Source organism: Doryrhamphus excisus, chromosome 11 (assembly GCF_030265055.1).
Source record: "Doryrhamphus excisus isolate RoL2022-K1 chromosome 11, RoL_Dexc_1.0, whole genome shotgun sequence".
NCBI classification, from domain to species: Eukaryota; Metazoa; Chordata; class Actinopteri; order Syngnathiformes; family Syngnathidae; genus Doryrhamphus; species Doryrhamphus excisus.
Genome location: NC_080476.1, coordinates 7,561,608 through 7,588,986, shown reverse-complemented (window position 1 = coordinate 7,588,986; position 27,379 = coordinate 7,561,608). Strand labels below are relative to the sequence as shown.

General features: G+C 40.6%; 1 protein-coding gene across 3 annotated transcripts in view; it reads left to right on the top strand.

Annotated features, from left to right (window-relative positions):
- Window positions 1–27,379, top strand: part of ephb4a (eph receptor B4a) — a 43,149-nt gene that overhangs the window by 10,640 nt on the left and 5,130 nt on the right. For 2 of the 3 annotated variants that reach the window (XM_058086890.1, XM_058086888.1), the window contains exons 2-15: window positions 12,816–12,886; window positions 15,021–15,302; window positions 16,654–17,041; window positions 18,387–18,539; window positions 21,638–21,973; window positions 22,057–22,181; window positions 22,707–22,872; window positions 24,014–24,113; window positions 24,934–25,001; window positions 25,126–25,239; window positions 25,576–25,823; window positions 25,904–26,119; window positions 26,253–26,402; window positions 27,078–27,271. In XM_058086890.1, coding sequence (XP_057942873.1) covers window positions 12,816–12,886; window positions 15,021–15,302; window positions 16,654–17,041; window positions 18,387–18,539; window positions 21,638–21,973; window positions 22,057–22,181; window positions 22,707–22,872; window positions 24,014–24,113; window positions 24,934–25,001; window positions 25,126–25,239; window positions 25,576–25,823; window positions 25,904–26,119; window positions 26,253–26,402; window positions 27,078–27,271 — 2,611 coding nt within the window. The remainder of the gene's footprint in view (window positions 1–12,815; window positions 12,887–15,020; window positions 15,303–16,653; window positions 17,042–18,386; window positions 18,540–21,637; window positions 21,974–22,056; window positions 22,182–22,706; window positions 22,873–24,013; window positions 24,114–24,933; window positions 25,002–25,125; window positions 25,240–25,575; window positions 25,824–25,903; window positions 26,120–26,252; window positions 26,403–27,077; window positions 27,272–27,379) is intronic. The other variant, XM_058086889.1, reaches the window with a different exon arrangement.

Below are 27,379 nucleotides of genomic sequence, written 5' to 3'. Positions count from 1 at the left end.
AAAATATTTTGTACCTCCGACCACAACGTCCGTCAATGGAGGATTATTAAAATTTAAATTTGTTTGCACATTTCTATGAAGGATTGCATACACACTGTAGCTATAAACACATAAGTCACCATCTTTGTTTGTTCATTTCACCCACACACCTATTACATTGAGATGATGTTTTTATGGTTATTACAAGCATACAATCACATATTGTATTTTATTTTGGAGAGCAGGAAGTGTTTCATCTCTGTGACAGAGCTGTGTTTGGCCACTGCTTTATGGTAACAATCACAAACAAATACCATAGTCTTATATTACACAACATAATAGCCATAAGTATATTTGAAATTATTGATTGCCTCGTAGTTTGTCAAATTCCAATGAGCAATCTTCAAAATAAAATTTGTTTTTCATGCGGACGTTTGACAAAATAAACCGTCTGACTCACGCTGATCTCCCATGTCATTTCCTGATTGGAGGCGTGACCCATGTGACGCAATGACACGGCTCCCCAGGACACTGGAAAATTAATCTGATGTAGATCCTGTTCCAATCCAGCTCTGAACTAAATCTGTACCAGGACCAACTTCCTCTGCAGTGGAAAAAGGAGTATTGTCCTTTCTGTCTCTACATGGTTACGTTGCATTAATTACATAAAACTTAATTTTTTGGACTTATCAAATGTGGTGATTCTGTCCAGAAGCGATCGCTATGCAGTCTGTTGTGCTGTTGGGTCAGTCAGTACATTTACATGCACTTAAAAAAAACAACTTGGTGTATGAATTTGGTTGAAACCTGCTTTTTAAAATGCATATGAACACCATAATTAGATTGCATTAGTCTTGATACACCGTGAAATGCGATTGTGATGCAACAGTCGGACGATATTGGCATAAAAATGAGCTATCTGTTCATGTCTGTCTTTATATTCATTTTTTCTGTGGTCTAGAATTTGGCATTGAATCGTAAATATGCAATTTACCGTGAAAGCACTGGTTATGTGACTTTATTTAATACTTCTGATCTAATATGTTTGGTTCATGCTGAATTTCTGCATGATGTGCTGAGTGAGTCCAGTTTATAATTTCACGGATTGTATTACACCAGAGTTTCATGCTTTGCGGTGTACTTTGTTCTTATGCGGATGTTTGTGCCACATAGAAATGTGCAGCTTTCCAAATTGTATCCTCAGCATGATTTAATTGTATTCTTATTTGGGAATTTATAAAGTCTAATGTCTACTTTTATTGATTACTGATTTTTATTTTTAATGGCTTTTGTTGACACAAAATTTCCAAATAAATGTGGCACTTTTTATAACTTATATTGCATATTGCAGCATTTGTTGTATTTTGCAGTGTTTCAGCGGCATCATGGTGAAAGAAGCATAATTTGTTAATTCATCATACGATATCGGCATTGGATGATATACCCCTGAAGTTGTAAAGCTAGTGGAAATTGCATTGCTATACCATGACTTGGAAAAAAGTTTTTCTTTCAACATTTCTTCTCTAATTCATTCCTCCTCGCTTAGGATTATGTATCAGGCAGCCACTCGGGAGCGGCAACAGTGCTCTCAAGAAGCTCTTCAGTTTTTCACATGGCCAGTTTATTTTTGAAGAGCACTTGAGAGAGTGCTGCCCATAATTGGAAGACGAGGGAGGTGAACTCACTTAGCGGCAGATCAATATTACGGAGATGCTGAAATGTGCTGTGGAGGGAGGCAATCGCATCAATCATAAGAGGGAGAGTGCATCACATTAAAACCTCAAATGTGTCGACAGAGGAGCGTGTTCCAAATGGCGAGCATACATACCAGAAAAGTGGAGTCAAATTTAAGACTTTGGTTTTGTTCTTGTATCTTATTTGTAATTAAACAAGAAAGCCTGTAACTTCCACTGTACAGATGCCACATCACATGCTAACACCGTCATCTGTTTTCCAACTGTCCTAGACTACTGTAGTTCACGTTCATTTTTCCCTGCACACAATCGTCTCTTTGGGAATATTTTTGGCCGGAGAGCTGTGTGCGAATGTTGTTTATACAAAGGAAGAGTCTGTTTGAGCCCAAGACGCACAAGAGCTGTACAGCTTTTGACACCGAGGGTCAGAACTCATTACTTCTGGGCGGTGATGTAAATGGCGCAGAACCAAGTTGATGTCTCATATCCTCTTTACCTTCTGTTCACCTTGCCTTTCACGCCGGGGTCGCTACTTTTATACCACCCTGATGGACGTACCCATTTGAACTTTGAATCATATAACTGTTTTTCCTGACAAATTGCAATTCATTCCGCTGAAATTGCAGAGAATATTTGTTTTTGCGACAAGATCTTTCTCGTGTTATCACACTCCGAAATATTTCATTTATTGCCAAAAAATAAAAGACTGCCGCTTTGGCGGTGAGAACAAAGTTATGTTGGAAAAACAGCCAGAAATGGAAACAATTTCAGGGTTGTACTGCAAAAAGAAGAATACTCAACCTTTTACCACTTAAAAAGCTGACCCGTGCAAAGGCTGACGTGGCTCTAATTTGGGGGACACTCACCTCTGAATAAGAAGAAAGGATCATTGGGGGTTTTCGGCTGCAGGCCTGCGCCATTGTGCATATTGTGGCCCCTTAAGGTCGTCTACCAGGGACTTTTGGGGGGTTTAAACATATACCAGCCCTGGGGTAGATATTGGAATTTTGCACAGCAGTCTTTGATGCTGATTGATGCAGACTAGACTCATGCATCCATGAGTTTTATAACAGGTTGCAGGGCCGTGTGAACAGGGCTTGTTTTGACAGTGTTGTCATCTGATGTACGGCTGGACGGAGGACTATTTGTCAAACGTTTAAAAATGATTTTATATAGGTTGTTGTAGTGTAATCATAGCCCAAGGGTGCCAAAACAATGACAGTATCATATAAGCAATGACCTTTAATATATATTTGTGTGGGGGAGGGCATTAACAGAAATTTCCTTTTAAGATCACTATTTTTTGGACAAGTATTAATCATGCAAAAACTGGGGGAGTTGTAGCTCCATATTATTTTTTGAAACCACCATACTCCAGTACTAGCCTGGACTTTACTTTTCAGAGAGGTGTGCACTTAATAAGGTAATCAAATATTACCTTTATGCATTCCCCAATGTAACCAAACGTGGGCCAGATTTAGGTGTGTTCAAGTGCAGTAAAAAAAAATGGGACAAACCGCCACTCACATTAAACGTGCAAAATCTGTGGGATTTGTAGCGGTATATTATTTTTTGATATTTCCACATTTGATAGCCCTTTACATAAAATGTTCTGTTATAGTTGCGTATCACAAATACATTTACATCCCTAAATATTATAAACTTTTTTTCCATCTGAGATTAAATGTGATTAATTTTGAGTTAACTATTGACAAAATGCCATTAATCGTGAATAAACATTTTAATCAATCAGGCATATTTCATAATATTGAATTATTTTTATTACACATTGTTGAATATTTTCATTCAACAAAATGATTGCAACATGTTATACACAAAACGTCAACAAACTATCAACTATAATAGTTTTATATGTGATGTTATTTTGTGTAACTTGTTGAAGGACCATGTCCAAAACAGATAAACCTTTACCTTTTTTCATAAATTCATTAAAACACTTGTTATCAACTGATTGTTTTGTGCTACAATGAAATCAGAAAGCTAGAAACGGACAATTAGGGGGATTTTCCTGTCAATGTTCCTGCCACCTGGTGAGTTCCTGTGGTGCGAAACCGCCTATTAAAGTAATATGTTTGTCCACTGTGATAAATGTGTGGCTCTCAGCCAAAACATTCAGAGGCCATGTTTCCAAGAAGTGCACTTTAATCTCCTGTGCCTCTGATTGACAGCAGTGTGGATCCTCTCTGGTTGCATCTTTGGTTTTAGTCCAGTGTGGAGAATACTCTGAAAGTAGGTCACATCCTGTCCTGGGACAGAGAGCAGCCCTCGCTCTTATTGATATGCATCCCAACAGACAAAAAAAAAAGAAGGAGGAGGGGAAGCGTCGAACATTAACACCTTTCTTTCATCTCCAACTTGCTCGTCTCTCCAACCATTTCGTGAGATCACACATACTCAAAAGTAACTGAGCACATCCACGCCGGGCCACAGGAGGCTTTTGTTATTCAGTGTGGGGAAGTTAAACAGTGTCTGGCTCGCTAAATGTGAATAGTTTGCATGTCGGTGAGCGGCCCCCTTCAGACCCGGACACAGGAAAGGGACAGGAATTACAGGAAGCTGGGGTTTAATCTGACTAGACACAACTCTGCCATAACGAACACAAACACGGGTCTTGCCTTGCATGCATCCGAGTGTGTCTTGGAAACACTTATATTGATAGGAGTTTTTTGGACTCCGAGCAAAGCCTGGGAATTTTAACAACAAACATAATTTACATACAGAGTACAAACAGCAATAGTGCAAAACAATGACACTGTTGTAGCGCAACATAACTATAAACCAGATTTTATTTTTAGGTGTCTGAGAAAGAGTGACACTATTTTAAACTCATTCAGAAAACACAAGGCACATCTCATGTCTCTGAAGAAGATCAATAGTACCAAATTTTCACAAGCTGAACTCCTTGATGTAGAACGTTTTTCCAAGATTATTTTTCAATGAGTGCTGCTTTTTTATATCACCGTTACCTGTGATTGGCGATAAGGATAGGCGGCCATGGTGAGGACAAGTGTTGGACTGATGGATGGATCACCACAACCAGGAGGAATGTCATACAAGTATGATAATCCTCAGCAATTATCGAAATTCTCAACTGACAAAACTGCGGTAATTAATCCCAGACGCTCAAACTAATGCTACAAAGAGAGCCATTAATTTCCACGACTGTTATGCTAGCAGGCAGAAGGAATTAATATAAATGGCTTTGGGTTCACACAACTGGACAGCCTTTTGGAAAGATGCATATTTGCTTTCCTAACAAGGGCTCTAAAAATACAAGTATGCCTGTTTGTCATGAGAGTAAATGAGGTGGAAACAGCCAACCGAGGTCCGTCCAACAATAATAAAGCCTCCAATTTAACCAACAGTCCAGATATTGTATTATTTTGAAGGAAATATCATTTCTGTTTTTCCAACCGGTACAGTCCAGCTGTCCATTACATTTACACGTATGCTAAGATAATGGTTCAGCACCGTTGATAATTTGCCTCTTCGTCAACCGATTCATTTTGAAAGTGCCTAAGGCACCACATGTAACATTTGACAAACATAAAACATGTGCTAGATGCCTCCACCAGTTGAGTATCAATCCAAACCAAAAAATCTTGAATATTGCAAACATGCAAAGGCTTGTTAGGGCAACACTGAAAAGAATTGTAAAATTCACAGAGAGAAAAAGTGGTAAAGTTGCAACAATAAAGTCAAGTTAATAGAATCAAATTGTTACTATTACTTATTATTACATGGCTATTGTCTAATGCAGGTATGGGTTTATTGTTGTAAGAGTACAAGGGTTTTTATTATGGCAATGGTATATTTGTTTTTGGAACTGAGGAATGTTTACACAGTTCAACATGTCTGAATAGGAGAAGGAAGAAGCAGATCTTATTTAATCCTACCCCTCCTTCATGTCTCAGCAATTACTGATCATTTGTTCAAAATACGTAGATAAATAGAAATATAATATAATGAATTTGTGTTGTGCAAAGCCATTATGAGAAAGGCACATAAAGCACATATTTTATTTCCATTCAGTGTATTGACTTGTCTAATAGGAGGCTTCAAAATGAACATTAAAATCAAGTGATGCCAGGAGTACAATATCTCATAAAGAAAATTGCTTCACCCCCCCCCCCCACCCCCTTAGAACGGTGCTAAACAATCATCAATAAAGAGCTAACAAACTATGCACAAAGTACCAAAGTCCATTAATTGGTCCTTGACGTTGTCGCTCGTCCTTATCTTTCTATTTTTTTCTTCCTGAAGGTGCATGAGGATGAAGGAGATTCCTTAGCTTGAATTAAATGAGCTCTAATTGTAGCGGAACCGGTCTATAATTTCCCTCTTAGCTTCCCAAGCCACTCCAAAAGTGGCAAATAGCAACTGGGAAAGGCAGTAAAAAAATGGAAAGAACTGCAAATGTTGCTGACCTGAAGCCCGCAGACAGACGGAGACAAATTGGGGGTGTCATATTGATTGAAGCACCCACTCTTTGTTTAAAAAAAACAACCAAAAAAATACAGGATCAGGTTTTACATTTCAAAAGAAAACTGTATGCAACACCCTCTATTGTTGTAGAAAACATAACACCTTCTCCTTTCCTTTGTGTTATCCCGACGTGGTTTGATGCTTTGTGTTACATTACACATCCATCATCATTCCTTTACCCGCCAGCATATTTTGTTTCTTACATTTATTAATAGCGTTCTCATTTTTGTAGACCAATCAAGCTGAGTGTTCACTCTCTAATCGGCGTCTAATATGGACAATTGCACTGTAATTACTGTACAAATGTTTGTTTATGTGGTTAAATGTGGCCAGATGACGACGCTTTATTGTTTCTACAGTTTTCTGTAACTATCGAGGAGGGGGGTAATTTTCCGGAGAGTGGGTGGCCACCGCCGGCGTTGCTGAAAGAATGTAGGGGAAACGTCAGCTTCCTCTAACGGGACTTCATTCGGAGTCTACTTGAGCGAGAGGCAAGGCCGTGCATGCACATAATAGAATACGCTCACCATCTTACAAAAAACACTCACGCATCCTGTCTCATAAAGCTTAATGATAGAGCTGTGATAAACAGTGATTACTATGCCTTAGCTTGGGTTGAGGCGGGGGGGGGGGTGCTTCTTTTTCACCCTCTCCAGTCAACATATGTACGTGTGGCAGGTGTGCACTTGAAAGAAGAAGACCCAAAATTGTCATCCTCTGATCTTTGAACATTTCTATGTCATCCCTAGACTGGTCGCATATAGACAAACAACCATTCACACTCACATTCATACCTATGGACAATTTGGAGTCACCAATTAACCTAGCATGTTTTTGGAATGTGGGAGGAAACCGGAGTACCCGGAGAAAAAAAGAAAATGCAAAAAATGTCAGAGCGGGGAATCGAACCTGGGTCTCCTAGCTGTGTGGCCTGTGTACTAACCACTCAGTCCCCGTGCAGCCACATTTCTATGCCATGCAGTTGATAATCAAGATGAAACAATTTCATTATAGTCTGAGTCTGTTGACGTTAGGTCATCGTCCCGGCAGCGCCACCGATTTTGCCTCGTCATCAAACATGTCGGGTTCCATTGCCAGAGTCTGTCGTTGTTAGGTAGTCTGTGGTCGCCGGACGCAACTTCACTTTGAATGCCCTGTCTTTTGTTAACCCGCCTAGAATGCTAGCAAGCTTTCAATTCACTTCACTTGGCTTTCACTGGGTGGACGTTAAGATACGTGCTGTACGTATTACGTGTAGTTCTCTGATTGGTTTGTCGCTGTCAGTGTAGTATTACGTCCCTGTGTCAGCAGGACATGGTCTACTCAAGCAGAGCCAAATAGAACAACAACATTTTTACAGATTTTGGAACACCCATAATTAAAGACTTTTAAGTGTGCCTTACAGTGAGGAAAATACGGTAATTCATTAATTGTCTTAATTTAGTTGTTAAGTATGCTTAAGTATGACGTGCTCGGTTTCTGTTTTTCAGGAGCACTTTTAAAATCTGGAAGTTGTTTTGCATTACGACATACTACAAATGTTATTTATACCACCTCGAAAAACAGAATTTCATTTGGATGGATTTTACAGGATAAGCCGTTCAGAATGTACATGAATAAATGCTGTGGGGATTACAGTATGAACTATGAACAATAAAACATTGACTATCAAGAGGATGTACAATCAAGATATCGGATCGACAGACCCGCCCACCAAGTCTGCTGTTTATCAAAGCCTTCTTCTATAGTTTGGTGTGTCACAGGGTTCTGTTTAATGTGTAATACTTTTTTTCACTAAGTGATACGTTCCTGTCTTGATGCAACTGTGTACTAATCCGGGACAGTGAGGACCCAAATGTTTTTCAACCTACTATTATTATAGATGACAGTGCATTATTGTAATATCTAATGATATATGTCATTAATAATGAATTTATTTTATTTTTAGGCCAATAAAAAATTTGCAACAGGTCAAAAATGGCCCCTGAGCTGCACTTTGGACACCACCGCACTGGGCCAATATTGTACTTGGGCCTTCTTCACACATGAAGGTCCTTTTCCCCTCTGCTCTTTAATCGTCAGAGTTCCTACTAATTAAGTTGGTGGGCCTTTCTGTTTTTCAAGTGAAAGCCGACATGAAGCATGTTTTTATTTCCCAAGGGGTGAAAGCATGCAGATAAAAATCTAGCATGGCTCTCAGTAGAGAGCAGACTCCACCCAAGCCAAACAATGCTAATTGGGATCAGTTCCAAATAGCGCACCTTTGTAGCTACAGTACATACAGTAACTCCTGTATACGTTTACATAGCATTTTCATAACAAGAGTTGTATTTCCACATTAAGGTGACAATTTTTAAAACAATCCTTACTGACTGGGGGGGGAGACATTTTTTACTCTACTTCTTCGAATGGGTTGAAAACTTGGATACGATTTGACCTCCTCAAAATGCAGTTGTTGTGTAAACAACATCCTTTTTGCAATGTAAACCAAAGTGAAAACATTTCCTGTATCTGCAGCTTTAACAGTATGCATACCAAAATTTCATAGGTTCTATCTTGTCCCATGCCGCCTTACGTCCTCCAAATAATTTTTTTCTGTATTTTTGGTTACAATTAATTTCCAAGCTAATTAGAATGACTGAATAATTTGCACCAATACACATGATTCACCTTCAAAGATGCAATTATAATAAATCAGTATATCAGTATTATATTATTTACTGTTTTTGCAGCGTTCAACCAAATAACTTATAAAGTATCCTTGCTAGATGTTAAACAAAATGCCTTGTGAGGATGGTGGTTGTGTATTTAGATGCTGTGTTCAAGAGCAGTCACCCAGACAAGAAAATAACACAAGGTGGAACGCTGTAAAAAAAAGATTTAAGCAATTTGCTTTTGTGACAGTGAAAGTAGGGTTGGGGTTGCAAGCTCTACAATTATGTGTGTGTGTATCTGCGAATGTGTGCATGCGTGGCTGAGAAATGTATTGAATTAGCTGGAGGCAATATGTGAGCAGCGCTGGGTGTGAGCAGCAAAACATCAGCAGTCACCTGACACCTGATATTATTTATTTTGTGTTCAAATGTTATCTTACAGAGCAAAAGCAGCTGCATATAGGACGATGTGGAGGGATGGTGCATTTTATTGTGTGTGTTTTTATTGTAAAAAAAAAAAAAAAGTGCCTCTCAGTGTTGATCTTTGGGGTGTGGTAAGTGTCTCACTTTACACATGATCACAGAGATGAATAAGTGTAGGCGCTGCAGTTCTCAGTGTAATTAAATAAAACACAACCGGCGCTAGTGTTAAACACTAGGGAATCGCTGACGGCCTCACCGCTGCTTGTCGTCTTTCAACTGATGGGAGTCAGGAAGGAATTTTTTGGACTCTGCAGGCAGCCAAGACCATTCCCAGTCATATTTTCTTTCAGTCAATGTGAGCAAGTGGAGGATGTTGCTGTGTGTAAAGTTGTCATCACGAACATAACCTGAGATCATAGTTGATGGATGCAACTGTACACCAGATGGGGGGACTCAGAAATGCCTAACACCCCCCCTACTTATATTTGGAATTGGTTGAAATTAGAGTCAAGCGTTAGTTAGGAAGGACTAACCTAAATAACCCTTAGATTAGATATACGTTTGACCATTTTTTAACATTATGTTTAAAAAAAACCTTGTGTTTACAAAATTTTAAATGTTGTATCATCTCGCTACAATTTGAAAATGCTTCCTAACCTTTTTTTTTTACCTAAGAAATTACTTTTAATTGCACTTCTAAAAGGTAATCTCATTCTGACAAAAAAACATTTATTAAATTAAGTTAATTAATTAAAGTAAAGATGTAATGTTCATTCATTTTCTACCGCTTATCCTCACGAGGGTCGTGGGGGGTGCTGGAGCCTATCCCAGCTGTCTTTGGGCGAGAAGCAGGGTACACCCTGGACTGGTCGCCAGCCAATCACAGGGCACATATAGACAAACAACCATTCACACTCACATTCATACCTATGGACAATTTGGAGTCGCCAATTAACCTAGCATGTTTTTGGAATGTGGGAAGACGGGGAGAACATGCAAACTCTACACAAAGATGCCCAAGCGGAGATTCGAACCCAGTGTCTTCCTGATCTCCTGACCGTGCGACCCTAAATTTAAATTTATATTGGATTTAATTTTTCTTTTTTAATTAATACAATTTCACTTTCCTTGGAAGGTTATCTCACATCGCCAGTATGGTGATTCAGTGGACATAAATAAATAATTATGTATAAATAAATATTCAATTAAATTTAATTAATTACATGACATTTATTTGTATTGATTTTTTGTTGCATTAAAAAAAGTAATTAAATGTAATTCAATTTTGCATGTCATTACATCAAGAAATTCATTAATGTTCACTCTTCAACACTTTTGTAGCGAAAAAAAAGCCCATTTAAAAATCCAAATAAAAATAATTTGAAATGACCTCCCATCTTGACATATTAGTAGAAAAGCTTTAAAGAAGATATTACCACTTCCAAATCCAATGACAATAATAAACATATGAGAAAGTAAACATTATTATATTTGTTAAAGTATAATGGTCCATACCTTTCTCGTACTGAATGCTGTTGCATGCGTAGGTGTTCCTAATGAAGGGACTGCTGATTCACTAAAACTCATGTAATCTGAGCGTGTCCCGGACCACTGAACATGTTGAGGCAAGTAAGGGGTAGGAACAAGAAAAGTCACTGTTAGTGACATTGTCTCCAGATCAGAGTTTTGGCTGATTTTTATTTCAGTTCGGCAGGAGCTAAGATAACAAAGAGGGTCAAGAACTGTACATTTTCCCTCAACAAAAGTGAACTTTTGGTTGTAAAACGACAACGATGGAGTCATAAATACCAACAATGTAGATAAAGGCAGGAAGTCTGGTTAAGGTCACTATTTGATCCCTATAGTTAGTGATTTTCCAGCTCCAGTTGAGATGGCATTCCTTCCTGTGTAAGTGCGATGAGTTCAAACATTTGTGTCAGTTTCAAGCTGTTTTCTCCAATCCGCCTCATTGCCAGAAAAACAATTTCACGAGAAATGCAATTGACAAAAAGCAGGTAAGTTGAAATGGCAAAATGATGCGGGATTCAACCAAGCATTTTAATAACCACGATGATAAACGCAGGCTCAAACCACCATTTCCTCCTACATCCATTTTCACACTTTCCTTGATGGCGGCATACAAGAGAGTTACATTAAATTTTGTTTATGGGTCGAGCCAAGCTGCCAGACCCTGGAGATGAGATTTCTGGAGGGAATGCAGCAGCCTCTAAAACCTCATCCCAGCCACAGAAGAAGATCTGCAAAGAAAAAGAAAAAAAAATGGCCTCCCGTGAAAAGAAGTCATTTCAAACGAAATAATTCACATGCTGTTCTGCTTTTATTGAGATCCTGAATCAGGGCACAACCTCGTCGGTTGTTTGTGAGCTGGAAACCGTCCCCCCGTGAAAGATAAGAGGGAAGAAAATCAATTCAATTGCCAGAGCAGATCGTGACCATAAGGTTTTAGGTCCTGATATACACGATGTGTGTTTATGACTATGAGAGTGCAGTCAACGGCAGCTTTAGCGTGGCGTGTCGCAGGAAACGGGGGGAGACGTGGGAGCAGGAAAACAAATACAGTATGAGGATTTTTCGGGGTGGTGGGGAGCTTCCTGTCTAAGTCATTAATTCATGAAACGCCATCTTTTATCCTTGTCTGAGTGGAAGAGGCTCAACAAATCCTGTTCGAAATAATAATGATAATAACAAGAATTTATTTTGTACATGTTTAACCTTACATCTGTTTAACATGTAAAGTCTAAGATTAAAAAAAGGATAACATACATGTAGAAATTGTACAGGGTCAGGCAAAATGATCTGTAGGTTAAATGAAAGGCAAATAAAGTAAATAAACAAAAGCAATTATTTTGTAAAAGTACATATAATGCCATTCTGTTTTATTATGTTTTAAAAATTAAATCAGTTCTGGCGGCTGGTGGCTCTGAAGTTGGTAACCCATAACAAGATGGTGTTTGGAGCTGGTATGGGATCATGTCTACCAAGATTGAAGTGCAAACCGAACGCTCGTTGTGTTGCAGTTACAGATTGGTTTGTTTTGATAAACGTTTCCACAAAGAAAACGTGATGCTCAGTCCAATTCATGGCAGCAACTGACAAAGACACTAAAAACAATGGCATTATAAAAAAACGCAAAAAAAAAGCAAAATTGCATTATATTACAAATTTCCCCACTGAGGGACGAATAAAGGCATATCTTAATGTACTTGTCGAAAATACAAACACTTTGTTGTTTCTTTACTTTATTTGCCTTTTATTTAACCTGCAAATATGTCAGATAATTTTCCCTGACCCCTGACAGTACGTAAATGCAGTCCATATGATAAATAAAGGTGATTGTATAATAATAACTTGTATTGTATTATTGATTCATGTACCTCCTCATCATACTGAGACGTGTTTGTAATATTTTGTTCCACTCATGTAGCTAAATAGGACTCTCTGAATGTTCTGAGCTCCTGTTTCAGTGGCTTTTCTGAGCCAATTACCGTGGCTGTACTGATCTACATGATGTCTAATACAGTTCAATTGTCCTTCCCAGAGGTGCTGATGAACACAAAGACAGAGACTTCTGATCTGAAATGGACCATCTACTCACGGGCCAAACCAGAGGTATGTCAGCATTGCGTCGCCATCTTATCTCATAGGGATGGGGGCTGTTTTTTTTTTTTTTTCGGTGGGGGGGGGGCTTCCAGCTGTCCTTTTGTTATATTGGCTATGAAAGAGCTCCTTATATGGCAGGTAACCTGGTAGCTAGGAGAGGGTGAATGTGGGATTTGAGAGTACATTGGAAGCAGATGCTTTGATGCATCCCATCAACCGTGGAGTGGAATGCACTGACGGACCACAATTTTGGAATGCAGAAGCCCCCCCCCAAAAAAACAGGCACATTTGTAATTTGATCAACCAATGAGTGGTTGCTGGGTTATTTTTGCAGGCGGCGACCAAATTTGCTTCTCTGCTTGTGTCTTAGATGGGAAAATGTTCAGAGGGGATCTATAAACAGTGTTCTAAACAGGAAAAAACACATCTTGCTTTGATACATCTTGTAAGTGTTCTCAGCTGTGGCTGCATGATCAACAGCTAGGCATGTCGAAGAGCGATTATGATACCCTGATGAAACATTTTATTAACCTCTTTCCCACCCTGTGAGTAGGGCTGCACAAAAAATTGATTTTTATTTTCCTGAATTCCACCGATTCCACCCTCGGGCATCTCTGTGTGGGGTTTGCATGTTCAAAATGTCCAAAAACATGCTACGTTAATTGGCGACTCCAAATTGTCCATAGGTATGAATGTGAGTGTGAATGGTTGTTTGACTAGATGTGCCCTGTGTTCAAGGACTGTCAGCTCAGGTTTGGGTGCCATGATGGTCAGCATGATCCAGAAAACATAACATCGTAAACATGTCGACAGCCATTATTTGCGCTCATAGATGGTCCAAAAGACCAGATTTGTCATTTTTTCACGTTCCCCAATAACATAGACAGGTATGTGTCATAAATATGTTAATATATATAGTATAATAATATGATATATATATATAATATGATATATATATATATATATATATATATATATATATATATATATATATATATATATATATATATATATATATGATATATAAAACCGATTGACAGACTCACAAATGATTAGCTTAAAGCAGTCCATGTTTATCAAAATAAAGAGCAGTGAAATATTGTTATGATATTTTAAATTGGTTTCAAGCTAGTTGTGGTCAATATGTGCATCAATGATAATCCCTAAATGTATTTCTATAGTATATATATATAATCATTCATGCAACACATTAAGTAAAAACAAAAATGTAAAGGTGTGCAGCTTTTATTTTGTTGTGTTGCTGCACCAGGATCAATTACACATAGCAGAAGCCTTGCACATTAAATCATTCATAAAATGCCTCCATTTGACTGCATTTTAAAACCATCAGCAGTCAACTCCACGCGTTTTCTCCTTGTCAGTCCTGTAGAACGTGTCGTAAGTCTTCCCAACAATCAACGTTTGTTTATGGAAATATGAGCTGCCACAATCCACAGTGTTTCATTTAGGATTAAAAAGGAAAAAAAAATCTCTCTTGAAAAAGACTCAGAACCTGTCTCTCAGTGCGCCGCTGCTCTCTCGGCTGCCTCCTTCAACACATCATCTGCACGTTTTTTGGGGGGTAAACATTTGCATATTTACATAACTGAGATTCTTCAGCAAATCTGCTCTATGGTGCCTTGATTATGTTCATGTCAGAGGGGTTTCCTGCACTCTGGAATATTTTGATGGTGAACATGGCTTCTGTTGATTTAAATATTTTGTGTCGCATTTTGTGGTTTATTTCACTCATTTGTGTAGATTTGTTCCCTGACTTCAATGTTACTGTAGCGAAACAGTCTTAGGTTGCTGCATTATGCTCTGCTTGACAAGTGGGATTTAAAATCCCACAAGCTCCACTGCAGCTCAGTGTGAAGAATGATTTCAAAACCGTAAGAATCCAGGTTGTGCTGCAGCCCGATCCACAGCACACGCCTCTGACAGGAAAGCAGCAGCAGGCCAATAAAGAAAAGAACATTATTTAGATGAGAGTTTTTTTTTTTTTATGTGGCCACCGCAAACAGGCTCTAGTTTTTACTGGACAATTAAATGCAGCCGCGCCAACAGAAATCTTCTACTGTTTAGTTTTCTGGGTCACATTCCGTTTCAAGCGGCGGGTTCTAAGACTTGTCTTTCCTCTCAGTGGGAGGAAGTGAGCGGTTTAGACGAGGAGAGCAACAGTGTGAGGATCTACCAGATCTGTCAGACTGACAGCTCTTTCAGCCACTGGCTGCGCAGTGGCTTCATCCAGCGACGAGGAGCCTCACAAGTTTACGTGGAGCTGCGTTTCACCATGATGGAGTGTTCCTCTGGGAACGGCCACCACCGCAGCTGCAAGGAGACCTTTAACCTCTACTACTATCAGGCCGACTCCAACGAGGCAACAGCCACATATCCACCATGGATGGAGAACCCCTACAAAAAGGTAACGCCCACTTGTTAATTTTCTCGGAACTAGCAGGTGTTGAGGCCCACTTCTTATGTTATCGTGTAACATCACTGACCTCTGACCTTTGTAGGATGAATGGACAAAAATTCCAACAGATGCGCTGCAAAATCTTGTCAGAAACCTTCCGAGAAGGTTATACAATTAACTCCAAATGTACTCACACCTTAGCCTTGTGCCTTTTTCATGTAGTGAATGGGTCTCTTTTAATTAGCAAAAACACATTAATGTAATAATTACATAAAAAATCTGAATATCATAAAATTTAAAGTGCAAAAAAACTTATTGTATTTTATATTTTGACAAAAGCATCAACATTCATTGTTTGAGAAAATGCATTACTAAAATTTATATTGACGGTGATGCACATGGAACCTTCTCCGAACCTGCAGAGATCTCTACAAGGATTTTGAGGAAATTTGGGAAAGGAAATTTTTGGAAACATTGATTTTTATCATCACAATGCCTCAAATCTCAAATGCATTTCCTGGTTTCTGGGCAGCATGTAAAAAATACAAAATCCTATAAATTGCACGTCTGCCACATTCTAGTCATTTTCTTCCGCTTAAAACTGCACCAAACATGTTCTCTTCTATTGCAGAGTTGCATCATCACCTCTCAATACAAATACAAATACTTATTTGGGAACGAGCGGTCGGGTTGAAAAAAATATTTAAATAAACCCTAGGTAGCAAATTAGTTAATGTTTTTACTTCTTTTGGCTACTTTTTTAACCTGAAGTATTCAACCTATATTTCTAACCTACACTATACATCCAGAGTCTGAGCACAACTCCATATGTGCTTTAATCTCCACCTCTTGCAGGTGTATTGTTCAGATGACTCTTGTCCCAATAGTCTATTATAAATATAGTCATGGCGTCAAAGAATATTATAGAAACTCCTCCCATTTGTTGCTACATGTGATGTTTCCTAACGCAATTTATGTGGTTTAATTCTCTAAACGCATTCGAACTGACCAAAACGATGCAGCTGCTCCTCAATTCTCCCTCAGGGATCAATAAAGTATTCCAGTTTTGATCCTTGAACACACTGAGGGAGTTTTAAAAAGAGCATGCCCCTTCAACTTTTACTATGGGTATTGTATTTTTCACAGTGACGGTGTATGTGTCACATCTGCATATAAAGGTTTATAGTATAGGGAAACAATGGTTGCCAGGAAAGTAGTAAATCAATGTAAACCTCTAGTAGTGTGCTTGGAAAAGTGCTGCAAAGTAATGTAAAGCATATGTGATGTGGACTGAATGGATTGATGGTGGTTCCATGTGCTGGAATGTGGCCATAAGATTCATTCTTTGTTTCTGTCCAAGGTTGATACAGTGGCTGCGGACTTTCTCCTCAGGAAGGACGAGAGGAAATCCAACATGAAGACCTTAAGACTCGGCCCTTTGTCCAAGAGAGGCTTCTACTTGGCCTTTCAGGCTCAGGGCGCCTGCATGGCGCTGCTCTCCGTGAGGGTTTTCTTTAAAAAGTGTCCCCCCTTGGTCAGCGCTCTTTCCTCATTCCCCGAGACGGTTCCCCGCACTTTAGTACAAGAGGCACAAGGTGTGTGCGTGGAGCACGCCTCACAGCAGGGACCCAGACCTCGTCCTCCCAAACTCTTCTGCGGAGAAGACGGACAGTGGGTGGGCCAGCCGACCACCTCCTGTGCCTGCCTTCCTGGATACGAGGCTGTGGACGGACACACAAGATGTACAGGTAGGAAGGAGATGATGTTAGCTTCCATACTGTGTGAGAGTGTGTCTGTGCAAGGCCGTATTAGAAACAATGGTGAGCTGAGGGCGGGGGTCCTCTGAGGCTCTGCGCTATGCAGAGGACGCACGAGGGCAGTGCATTTAATGAGGAGGGGAAATGGTGACACAGAGGGGATGGGGGAGAGGTCAGCACTTATCTCAGAGGGGAAGAGCGGGGTCAAAGGCTTACTGCTGGGGCAACTTATGGTTGAGTGCGATAGAAGGGAGAGGAGTATGTGTGGGATGGTGACTATATGGCTATGAGCACATCAAAGGTGGGAGAAGGAGGGTGATTCTCTCAGCGGCTCGGCCTAATGAGTCCAATTAGCAAGACATACTGACCTCATCACAATGGCAGTAGAATGCACCTAAAACATAGAAGAAGAAATGGTCATGGTTTAGCCGTGCATTTAAGAACATGACATGTTTACACAGTTCAACATGTCCGTAATGGGGTAGGAAGAAGCAGTGTTTAAATCTACCTCTTCTAATAGCGACTTCTTCAGTAATAAAGACTAAATAACTAAGGGATTCAAACTAGAACAAAATACAGTGAATTCCTGTGTGTACGTAATACATACAATACACAATTTTTAAGCTATATGGGGATTGTTATCATTTGTAGAACAAAAAGTTCCTTGCATAGTGGAAGTTTTCCAGCTTTCTGATTGAGGGGAAAAACACACACCATACCATTAAGGGAAATTACCTTTTTAAGAAGATTGAACGCTTAATATGCTCTTGCAGAAAATTAAATTGACTCTAATAGCATTATCTTGGACATAGACAATGCATATATTTACTGGGTCAAACGCTAGAATGTACACCACATGCATGCTGTCAGTGTTGTTTCATGTGATGGATGAGCTTGATTATTTGCAACAAAGCTCTCCTTGACAATAAAGCTGACTAGTTTATTTCCCTGTGGGCCACTTAGCAGTCCAAAGTGTTATTCCCACTCAAAGCGACACGTTGAGTTGGATTTTAGTAGCGATAGGTGAACTCTAGTTCATCTTTGAAACAAACAAGGCAATGAAGGCACCGCCTCAAGCCAAGTGTCCTTAAGTAACATCCAAACACAGCAGAAGACTTGAAAATGCTCATCGTACTAAACACAAACAGGAACCCACTAAAAAAAAAAAAAAAGCCAACTAGGCTATCTGATTTATGGCATGGACCTCATTACATGCTCCCCACAGCCCGTCTGCAGCCATCTGGCACCTGAGCACAACTAACAGACATGTAGGATTCACAGGTCATATCTAATGTGAGAGCTCTCATAATGCTTGTCCTTCATTTGTCCTCCACAGCTTGTCCCGTGGGTCACTTCAAGTCCACAGCGGAGGGACAGTGCACAGTCTGTCCCGGGGCGAGCCACGCCTCCATCAGGGGGGAGTCTGTATGTGCATGTCGGCCCGGATATTTCCGTGCACCATCAGATTCTCCTGACACACCGTGCACAAGTAAGGGGCATTGTCAGGTCAAAATGGAAAAATATCTTTTATGGGTTCCATGATGCAGTATTTTTTTGAAAACAGGTTATATATGTAGTGGGAAAATGTGTATTACATCGTTTTCATCCAGTCTGGATGCAACTATTTACTAATCAGGTACAGTGTGGAAGCAGATCCTTTTCAACCCAGGAATGCGAATTTAAAGGTGTTAAGATCCAAACCTCTTTTTGCTGCTTCTGGTGATACTTTTTCTCCCCTGTAATCTGCTTTGTGTCTTTTGTCCCACGGCTGGCCATTGAGATGCATGACTTTAGTGACAGATTATGGGGGGGTGGGGGCAACTCAAAAGTTGAAGTAGCCATTGATGGTCTTATGTGACACCAACCTGTGGATTTAGGGAGTATCCACAGCAAAGTATCTTAGCATTTCAGCCTTTCATCCACATGTAAACGGCATTCCGGGTCCAATGAAACTGTATAATTTTGGAAGCGAAAAAGTCGGCTTACTGTTTTCATGTAGATGCATGTGTATTAGTTATCATTAAGTGGTGACATCCCTGCCATTTTATGAATTGGCCTGTCTCTTCTAATTGTGCCAGAAGAGAGGAAGTGTGCCGTGCTCATGTGTGCGGATCATTGCGTTCACAGTAGCCAAATATGCCGTGCTTTTGGTGTGAAATGGCCCCCAGCACGTTACAATTACAAGAGTGTGAATAAGAATCCCTTCGTGTTGGATGTGTGGATTTGAGGAGTAGGGGGGGCTTCTTAACAGTTAGGTGTGTTTCCTCGTAGTAGCCATTAAAGAGGACGTGAAATTTGGCGTACTCACTTGACACAGGTGTGATATCACTTGAATGCAACCCAATTGTTACTGATAGCGCTAATTACCGCAGCTTAATCTTAATTGTAAATCACATAATTAGCCTACTTTGTTCTCGATCCAGGCTGCCTCACAACATAAATCTTTTAGCCAGCTGTCTTATTGTAATAAGAAGGATCGACCGACTAAAAATTAGATATAGGATAATATCGTTTTTTCTGCTGATATTGAGTGAGACCTCATCAAACTGATCCATACTACATACACTGAGCTTTGGATTATAAATATGCACTTTGCAATGAGAGTCAAGCAATGAATAAGCTTGGGGTGAGTAAACATTGTACATTAATATTTCTAAACTCATATCACACCCCAGGAGGAATCACTCAAAAATAACTATACAAACTATAACAAGTTTATAATTCCTCTGATAGTATTAGTCCAGAGTTTCATACTTTGCACGCTCCTTTCTTATACAGATGTTTGTGCCACATAGAAATTTGCAGCTTTCCAGAATGGATCATTGGTGTTGGTAGTTTTGTATAATTTGAATGGCACATTGCAGTATTTGGCTTATTTTGCACTCGCCTTCTTTCTTATATGGATGTTTGTGCCACATAGAAATTTGCAGCTTTCCAAAATGGACCATTGCTGTTGGTAGTTTTGTATAATTTGAATGGCACATTGCAGTATTTGGCTTGTTTTGCACTCGCCTTCTTTCTTATATGGATGTTTGTGCCACATAGAAATTTGCAGCTTTCCGAAATAGATCATTGGTGTTGGTAGTTTTGTATAATTTGAATGGCACATTGCAGTATTTGGCTTGTTTTGCACTCGCCTTCTTTCTTATATGGATGTTTGTGCCACATAGAAATTTGCAGCTTTCCAAAATAGATCATTGCTGTTGCTAGTTTTGTTTAACTTTAATGGCATACTGCAGTATTTGGCTTATTTTGCACAAACAGTGTTGTGAAATGCATCTGCAGTGGCATCACTGTAAAAGATGAGTTGTGACGAGATGTGCCATGACAATAGTTTGAGGGAAGAGCTGATGCCTTTACTGGTAAGACAACGGCGGGATATCTGCAACAAAGTCGATCATCTCTAGTAATAACGTTTAATCTGAATGTTAGGTGGGAAAATGAATCACCTTAAAACTACCTTCCCCAAGGTGATCACTTTGGAATTCATACCCCACCCAAGTGTATGTGTGTGATGTTGCCCCACTTGGGTTTCCAGTGAGAAAACTATTTGCACGTAAGGCAGCTGGAGGCTCCGTGACAAAGCTCCGTCTCCTTGGCAGCAGCAGTCTCAGTGGGTCTTTGCTTCTTCTCGGCTCGAGGCAACAGCTATCTCCTCACCATTTTCAGACGACGATCATTATCATCCACGTTCCAGCGAGGCGTAATTGCACCAGTTAAATTCCGCCACACATACACTCCCGCTGTGACGCAAAGGGCTCTGCAGAATCATTGTTCTGCTTCCTGGCTACATGTATAGACTGAATAATATGTCTTCAGCGTATATGGCAAACAAATGCACCGTGTAGGTCAGGGAAAGGTGAAGCGGCTTTAAAAACGGAACAGGAGAGGTTATAATTGGATTTAATGGAGACATTTTGACACGCTGTGATTGCATCAGTTTTCAGAACACGCTCAAAAATGAAATTATTGTTTAATTTTGACTTTGTTAAAGGGATTACACTAAATTTGTGGCTGTTTGGAGGTTTTTTTTAGGCCACTAATACATCCAGCTGCTATGATGTGAAGTGTTCCTGCAATCAATTGGGTTAATGATTGTTGATGAATGTATTTAAGAATTGGCATTTTGATTGATTTGATTGAATTGATTGTTGTAAATGAGTGCAGCAATGATCGCAGATTTTTCTTGAACTGAGGCAATTCTTTTTTTGGAAGCACACCCTTTCTTTTGTATTTGTTAGCAAATTATACCAAATAATATATGTATATAACAATATAAAATATACAAATATAAGAAAAAATTATAATTACTTTAAAATTACTGAATTTGTTTAGCAGCATACTGTAGTTGTTTCTGTGAAACGCTTGTTATATGGACAAATAAAAGGATGCTATTCAAAATTCAAATTATTATTCACTTTAACATTGTGACATGAATATGTCATTTACCGCATCTACAAGGTGTTTAAATAAGCTTGAATGTTATTGACCATGAAAGTGCCTTAGCTCAACCTTGGACAACCCTGATAATGGCTGCTAATGAGCTGTTACTTAACAATTACTTCATTATTGCACGTCTCCCCACAGGACCTCCCTCAGCCCCACGTAGCATCGCCTCCCAGATAAACGGCACATCGCTTCGACTGGACTGGAACGAGCCTCTGGATGATGGTGGCAGAGCAGACCTGAGCTACGCCATCAGGTGTTTCTCCTGCCGGACGCCGAGGGGGCCATGCTCATCCTGTGGCGACAGCGTCAGCTACCGACCGGCACAACGGGGTCTGACGAGTCGCAGGGTGGAGGTGTGGGGCCTGCTGCCTCACACCACCTACACCTTCACCATCCAGGCTCTCAACGGGGTGTCTGACCTCAGCGGCAAGGACCCTGCAAGCGAAAGTGTCAACATTACCACCAGCTATGACGGTAAGAAGGCGCTTGGGAATTGCAAGAAAAGTATGGCAGATTTAATGCAGCTGCAAAAATATTGGTTTCCACCTTCTGCACAGTGCCGTCACTGGTGTCTGTGATTCGGAAGAGTGACTCCACAGAGAGCAGTCTGACTCTACACTGGTCTGTCCCCGTGCAGCCGCACTACACCATTCTGCAGTATCAACTACGCTACTGTGAGAAGGTAAGAGCTTCCCATACAAGAATGTCTTATCTTTTAACATACGGTTTTGAATAAACACTTAATGAGCAAAAAATGAGATAATGCACCATATAATGACATCCAATACAAGATCTGTATCAACACTGCTTGTTTCGGTTTTATGGTATAACACTGAGAGGCAATTATTATTAGTCTAAATAAAGTACCCAAACCCTTTCAATGTGATGTACCGCAGGCTACATCCACAATAATAACAATTATTTGATAAACAATTACTATCTGTAAAGGCATAATATTATTAAACTCGTATCTTGTTTCCGCATTTTTTTTCTAATTAACGCTGTGCAATTAACTTTCTTGTTGTTGTGCAATAGACCTGAATAAATTGTGAATCGTTTAGTCAGAAACCACTGGCGATACAAGCACAAAGTGCGGCATTGTTGCTGTCTGGCGCCCGTTTTTGACGTGTCTGTCATCTCTTCACTCTTGGCTGTTTCTCTCACACCTCCAGCCCTGCCAAACTGTGTTTTTATTCTGTGTGTATAGGAGCGGCGCAGTGAGGATCAGTGCCATTACACGGAGAGCAGCAAAAACCAGGCCGTGCTGACGGACCTCCGCAGAGCCACGCAGTATGAAGTGCAGGTCCGGGCGCGCACCATGGCTGGTTTTGGCAGCTTCAGTCCTGCGGCCGTCTTCCGCACCCTGCCTGATGGTAATAAAGAAATAAATACAAAGACTAGAAAGGCACATTTGAGCGCAGACCCCCACCCAGTCCAAACAATCTTTAGTTGGATCAACACCAAACCTGTACACCTTCATACAGTAGATAAACACTTGCAAATGCATGAAGTTTGTCACGAAGATGAATGCTTTATTTACTGTGGAATCAAGCATGTGCTTTTGCTGCACAGTAAAGAGCATGTGCATAAAATATGGACATGATTTGGTAGCTTTTGTGACATGCTCGCTTGCTGGGATGTATTCATACTTTATTTTTAGCTTAGCTTTTGCAAAAAAAAACCTTGAAATACATACATACAGGCACGCACGCACACAGAAGAAGAGAAGAGAGCAGAGAAACGCTTATATACTGTATTGTCATTTGTACATGCATGCTTTTTGCTGTGTTTATTGTTTAATTGTAGATCCCCATTAATGTTTACTCTACAAGACTGTATACAGCATAACGTAGCATGCTTTGGTATACAGTTATCCCTCCTTTATCACGGTTATTTGCTTCCAGACCTGACTGTGTTAAGTGAAGTAGAGCATTTATGTAGTTAGAACACACCCGAAAACCTGTTTACGTCTTTGTAAATATGGTTTATTATTAATTTAACATTATTAGACCCTTCTTGACATGAAATAACACCACTATAGTCCCCTTTACGTTTGTATTACCCAATATAGTAGACATAATCAGAGAAAATAAGCCATTGAAGACATAAATAAAACTTGTTGGGGGTTCAGAGTTGAGTTTTAGCTTGTCATGAGTTATGCTATGTTATTATTATGATTATGTTATTATTATTGCGCCTGTAGTGAGTAAATTGTAAAATGCTGAAAACAATTTAAAATATCATGCTTTGATGTTCTACTTCTTGCATTTCTGTTTCCACAGTTTGCCTGGCTTTAAATATGAAATATGATGAAAACATTTCTAACTGCTCAATCTTTTGAAGTGAATTGAACGTTTTTGACCTTGCACTGGCAATCTTTAAGATGTTTTAATTTTTATTTAGCTTCATTTCCTGCTTTTTTTCCCCACCTCTTGCACTTTTTGTGCTCTGTCAATTTGCATCTCCTCCCTTGGCTTCTGCAGTGGCTTTAATTCTCTCCTCCCCTCTGTCCAGGACACGACTCTTCCTCCCAGTTCTTGGTGCCGGGCATCCTTATCGCTGTCGGGATGCTGCTGCTGGTCACTTTCATCATTGTGGCTGCCTACTGCATACGGTGAGAAAAAAGGAGGAGGAGACAGACGCTGAAAGAATAACAGGAAATGGAAAAATAGGGGGAATGTGACGTTTTTCTGCGTTACACCGCTTTGTTCTGTTGTTTATACCAATCATTTGTTATCTTGCGCTGGGCTTTATTCCTTTGTGAAGTAAAGCAGTGCCAGTTTTGCTTGCGCAGCTAAAACTTATCCTCCTCATTAGGAGTCTTTCTTTAGGATTCATTGTTTGAGTAAACAGTGCAGGATGCCATCTCAAGTAGAGAAAGTGTGTGTTTATGTGTATATTATATGAGTGTGTGTGTGTGTTAGGTTGAGATGACGGTAGGGGTTTGCAGGCAAGGAGAGACAGGATGCAGGCATCCCAACCCTGTTTCCACAGGACAGGAGAACAATAGCAGTGACCTTGTGACACACACACTCACACACTCACACAACGAGTGGCAGAGGCCCAGATTTGCCTCCAACTAAGGGTGGTGCATTAATGCTATTTTAGGCTTATGAGGCAGGAGAAGGACTAGAAATGGAGGAAGTTAGCACTCCAGTAGCAACATGGTGCTTCCAGTCTTACAGTATCAGACGCAATAGTGCCAGAAGACACGAGTAACGTGTCACAGAGAAATGACCGACCATGCTAGAGTCCTGGTTCCAATGTATTGCCTGATGTCAGCTAGGATAGGCTCCAGCTCACCCGTGACCCTAATGAGAACAAGCGGTACAGTAAATGGATGTTCTGCTCTGTGTGAGATAAATACTTCCTGCAACAATGTGCAGAAAATGTTCAGTCTATCCATCTGTTCATGTGTGATGATTTTTTCCCAGCAGAAGACACAGCCGCATGAAGGATCCAGAGCTGAGTGACAAGAACAGCCAGTACTTAGTGGGTCAAGGTATTGTGCTAACATCATGAAAAATCCTCCTTTTAATCTTGACGCCGCTTGTCCCCCGCTTGTAGTTCTCTAACCTTTTGTTTTCTCTTCCTTTCCCATGACTTTGTTTGCTTTTCCCTCATAGGGGTCAAGGTTTACATCGACCCCTTCACCTACGAGGACCCAAATGAGGCGGTGCGCGAATTTGCGAAGGAAATTGATGTTTCCTTTGTAAAGATTGAGGAGGTTATCGGAGCTGGTAAGCGACCGTCTGTATGCTTGTGTAACATTTGTTGTCGTCATGTATTTTCTGATTATCCTTCTTTTGAAATGGCATTATTTAGAGTCTATCTAATTTGCTAAGTTAAATTGATTCAGTGACATTTAAAAGCCATTTCTGTTATTCTTCTTTATCAGGCGAAATTCAATATTGCGGCACAAAGCTATTAACTGATAAACACGTTAGCAATATTAGCGGCTCCTATTCAAAGCAAAGGGCAGAACAAGCTGCAAGCAAGTGTTCCATTTAGTTGTTGTGCTAATGATGTCAACGCCTTTTAAGGTGTGCTAAATGGGACTTTATGTGTGGCTGCAGGAGAGTTCGGGGAGGTGTGCCGTGGCCGACTGAGGGTCCCCGGGAAAAAGGAAAACTACGTAGCGATCAAGACGCTTAAAGGCGGCTACACCGAGAAGCAGAGGCGTGACTTCCTGTCTGAAGCCTCCATCATGGGCCAGTTTCAGCATCCAAACATCATCCACCTGGAGGGCATCATCACAGCCAGCTGTCCAGTCATGATCCTTACAGAGTTCATGGAGAACGGCGCTCTGGATTCTTTTCTACGGGTCAGTGTGGTTCCCAAAGTATCATACGCCCTCCTTCCCTGTCTTCCTACTGAAACTTCATCTCCTCGTCTTTTACATAGCTTAATGACAGCCAGTTCACTCCCATCCAACTTGTGGGGATGCTGCGCGGGATCGCCTCAGGCATGAAGTACCTGGCAGAGATGAGTTACGTCCACCGAGATCTGGCGGCGCGAAACATCCTCATCAACAGCAACTTGGTGTGCAAGGTGTCCGACTTTGGCTTGTCACGCTTCCTGCAGGAGAACTCCTCAGACCCCACCTATACCAGCTCCCTGGTGAGACTGCAAATCCCCCCCCCCGCCCCCCCCCCCCCCCCCCCGTCTTGTTAGAGACGTGTCTATGCAATATCCTGACGCCAGAATCCTGCTTGGATGAAATCAGATTTTTTTTCTCCTCATATCTGTGCAGGGAGGGAAGATCCCAATCCGCTGGACAGCACCGGAGGCAATCGCCTTCAGAAAGTTCACCTCAGCCTCGGATGTGTGGAGCTACGGCATTGTCATGTGGGAGGTCATGTCTTTTGGAGAGAGGCCCTACTGGGACATGAGCAACCAAGATGTAAGTTTAGGATAAAGTCCATGCTGGCCACAACATTAGGGACACCTGTTCATGTCATGTGATCCATCATTTGAGGTTAACAATATGATTATTCTATTACTTTTTCGTGGTGTAGTACTGCACCGCATCATACTGACATTCATTCATTTTCTACCGCTTATCCTCACGAGGGTCGCAGGGGTGCTGGAGCCTATCCCGTCTGTCTTCGGGCGAGAGGCGGGGTACACCCTGGACTGGTGGCCAGCCAGTCACAGGGCACATATAGACAAACAACCATTCACACTCACATTCATACCTATGGACAATTTGGAGTCACCAATTAACCTAGCATGTTTTTGGAATGTGGGAGGAAACCGGAGTACCCGGAGAAAACCCACGCATGCACGGGGAGAACATGCAAACTCCACACACACACACTGAGTTTGATTGAACCTTTTGGAACAAATTTATTCAAGTGAAACAATAAAAGAGCAACATTTTTCTTTCCACTTTCTCATGCACTCCAAATTATTATTAAAATGAAGTTATTTTATTCATTTTTTTACGAGATTTAGGCTTAAGGTATGTGTTTTAAATGTTAATAATATAGTTAATCGTTGCAGTCGGATGATAGTATACATGATTTATACATCAGAAATTATGAAATTATAAAATATTTTTTTTCCTCACATCCAGGTAATCAATGCCATCGAGCAGGACTATCGGCTGCCCCCGCCCCCCGACTGTCCAACTCACCTGCACCAGCTGATGCTAGACTGCTGGCAGAAGGATCGCTCTGCGCGGCCTCGCTTCGCTGAGCTTGTCAGCGCCTTGGACAAGCTGATCCGAAACCCCGCCTCACTGAAAATCGTGGCCCAGGAGGGAGGAGGGTGAGTGAGTGCACATGCTTGACTGACACATCATTGGTGTGTTTAGGACGGCGGCAAATATGCAGCGAGACGACGAGCATGTGTGTCCTTTCGTGACGTCTCCTCCCT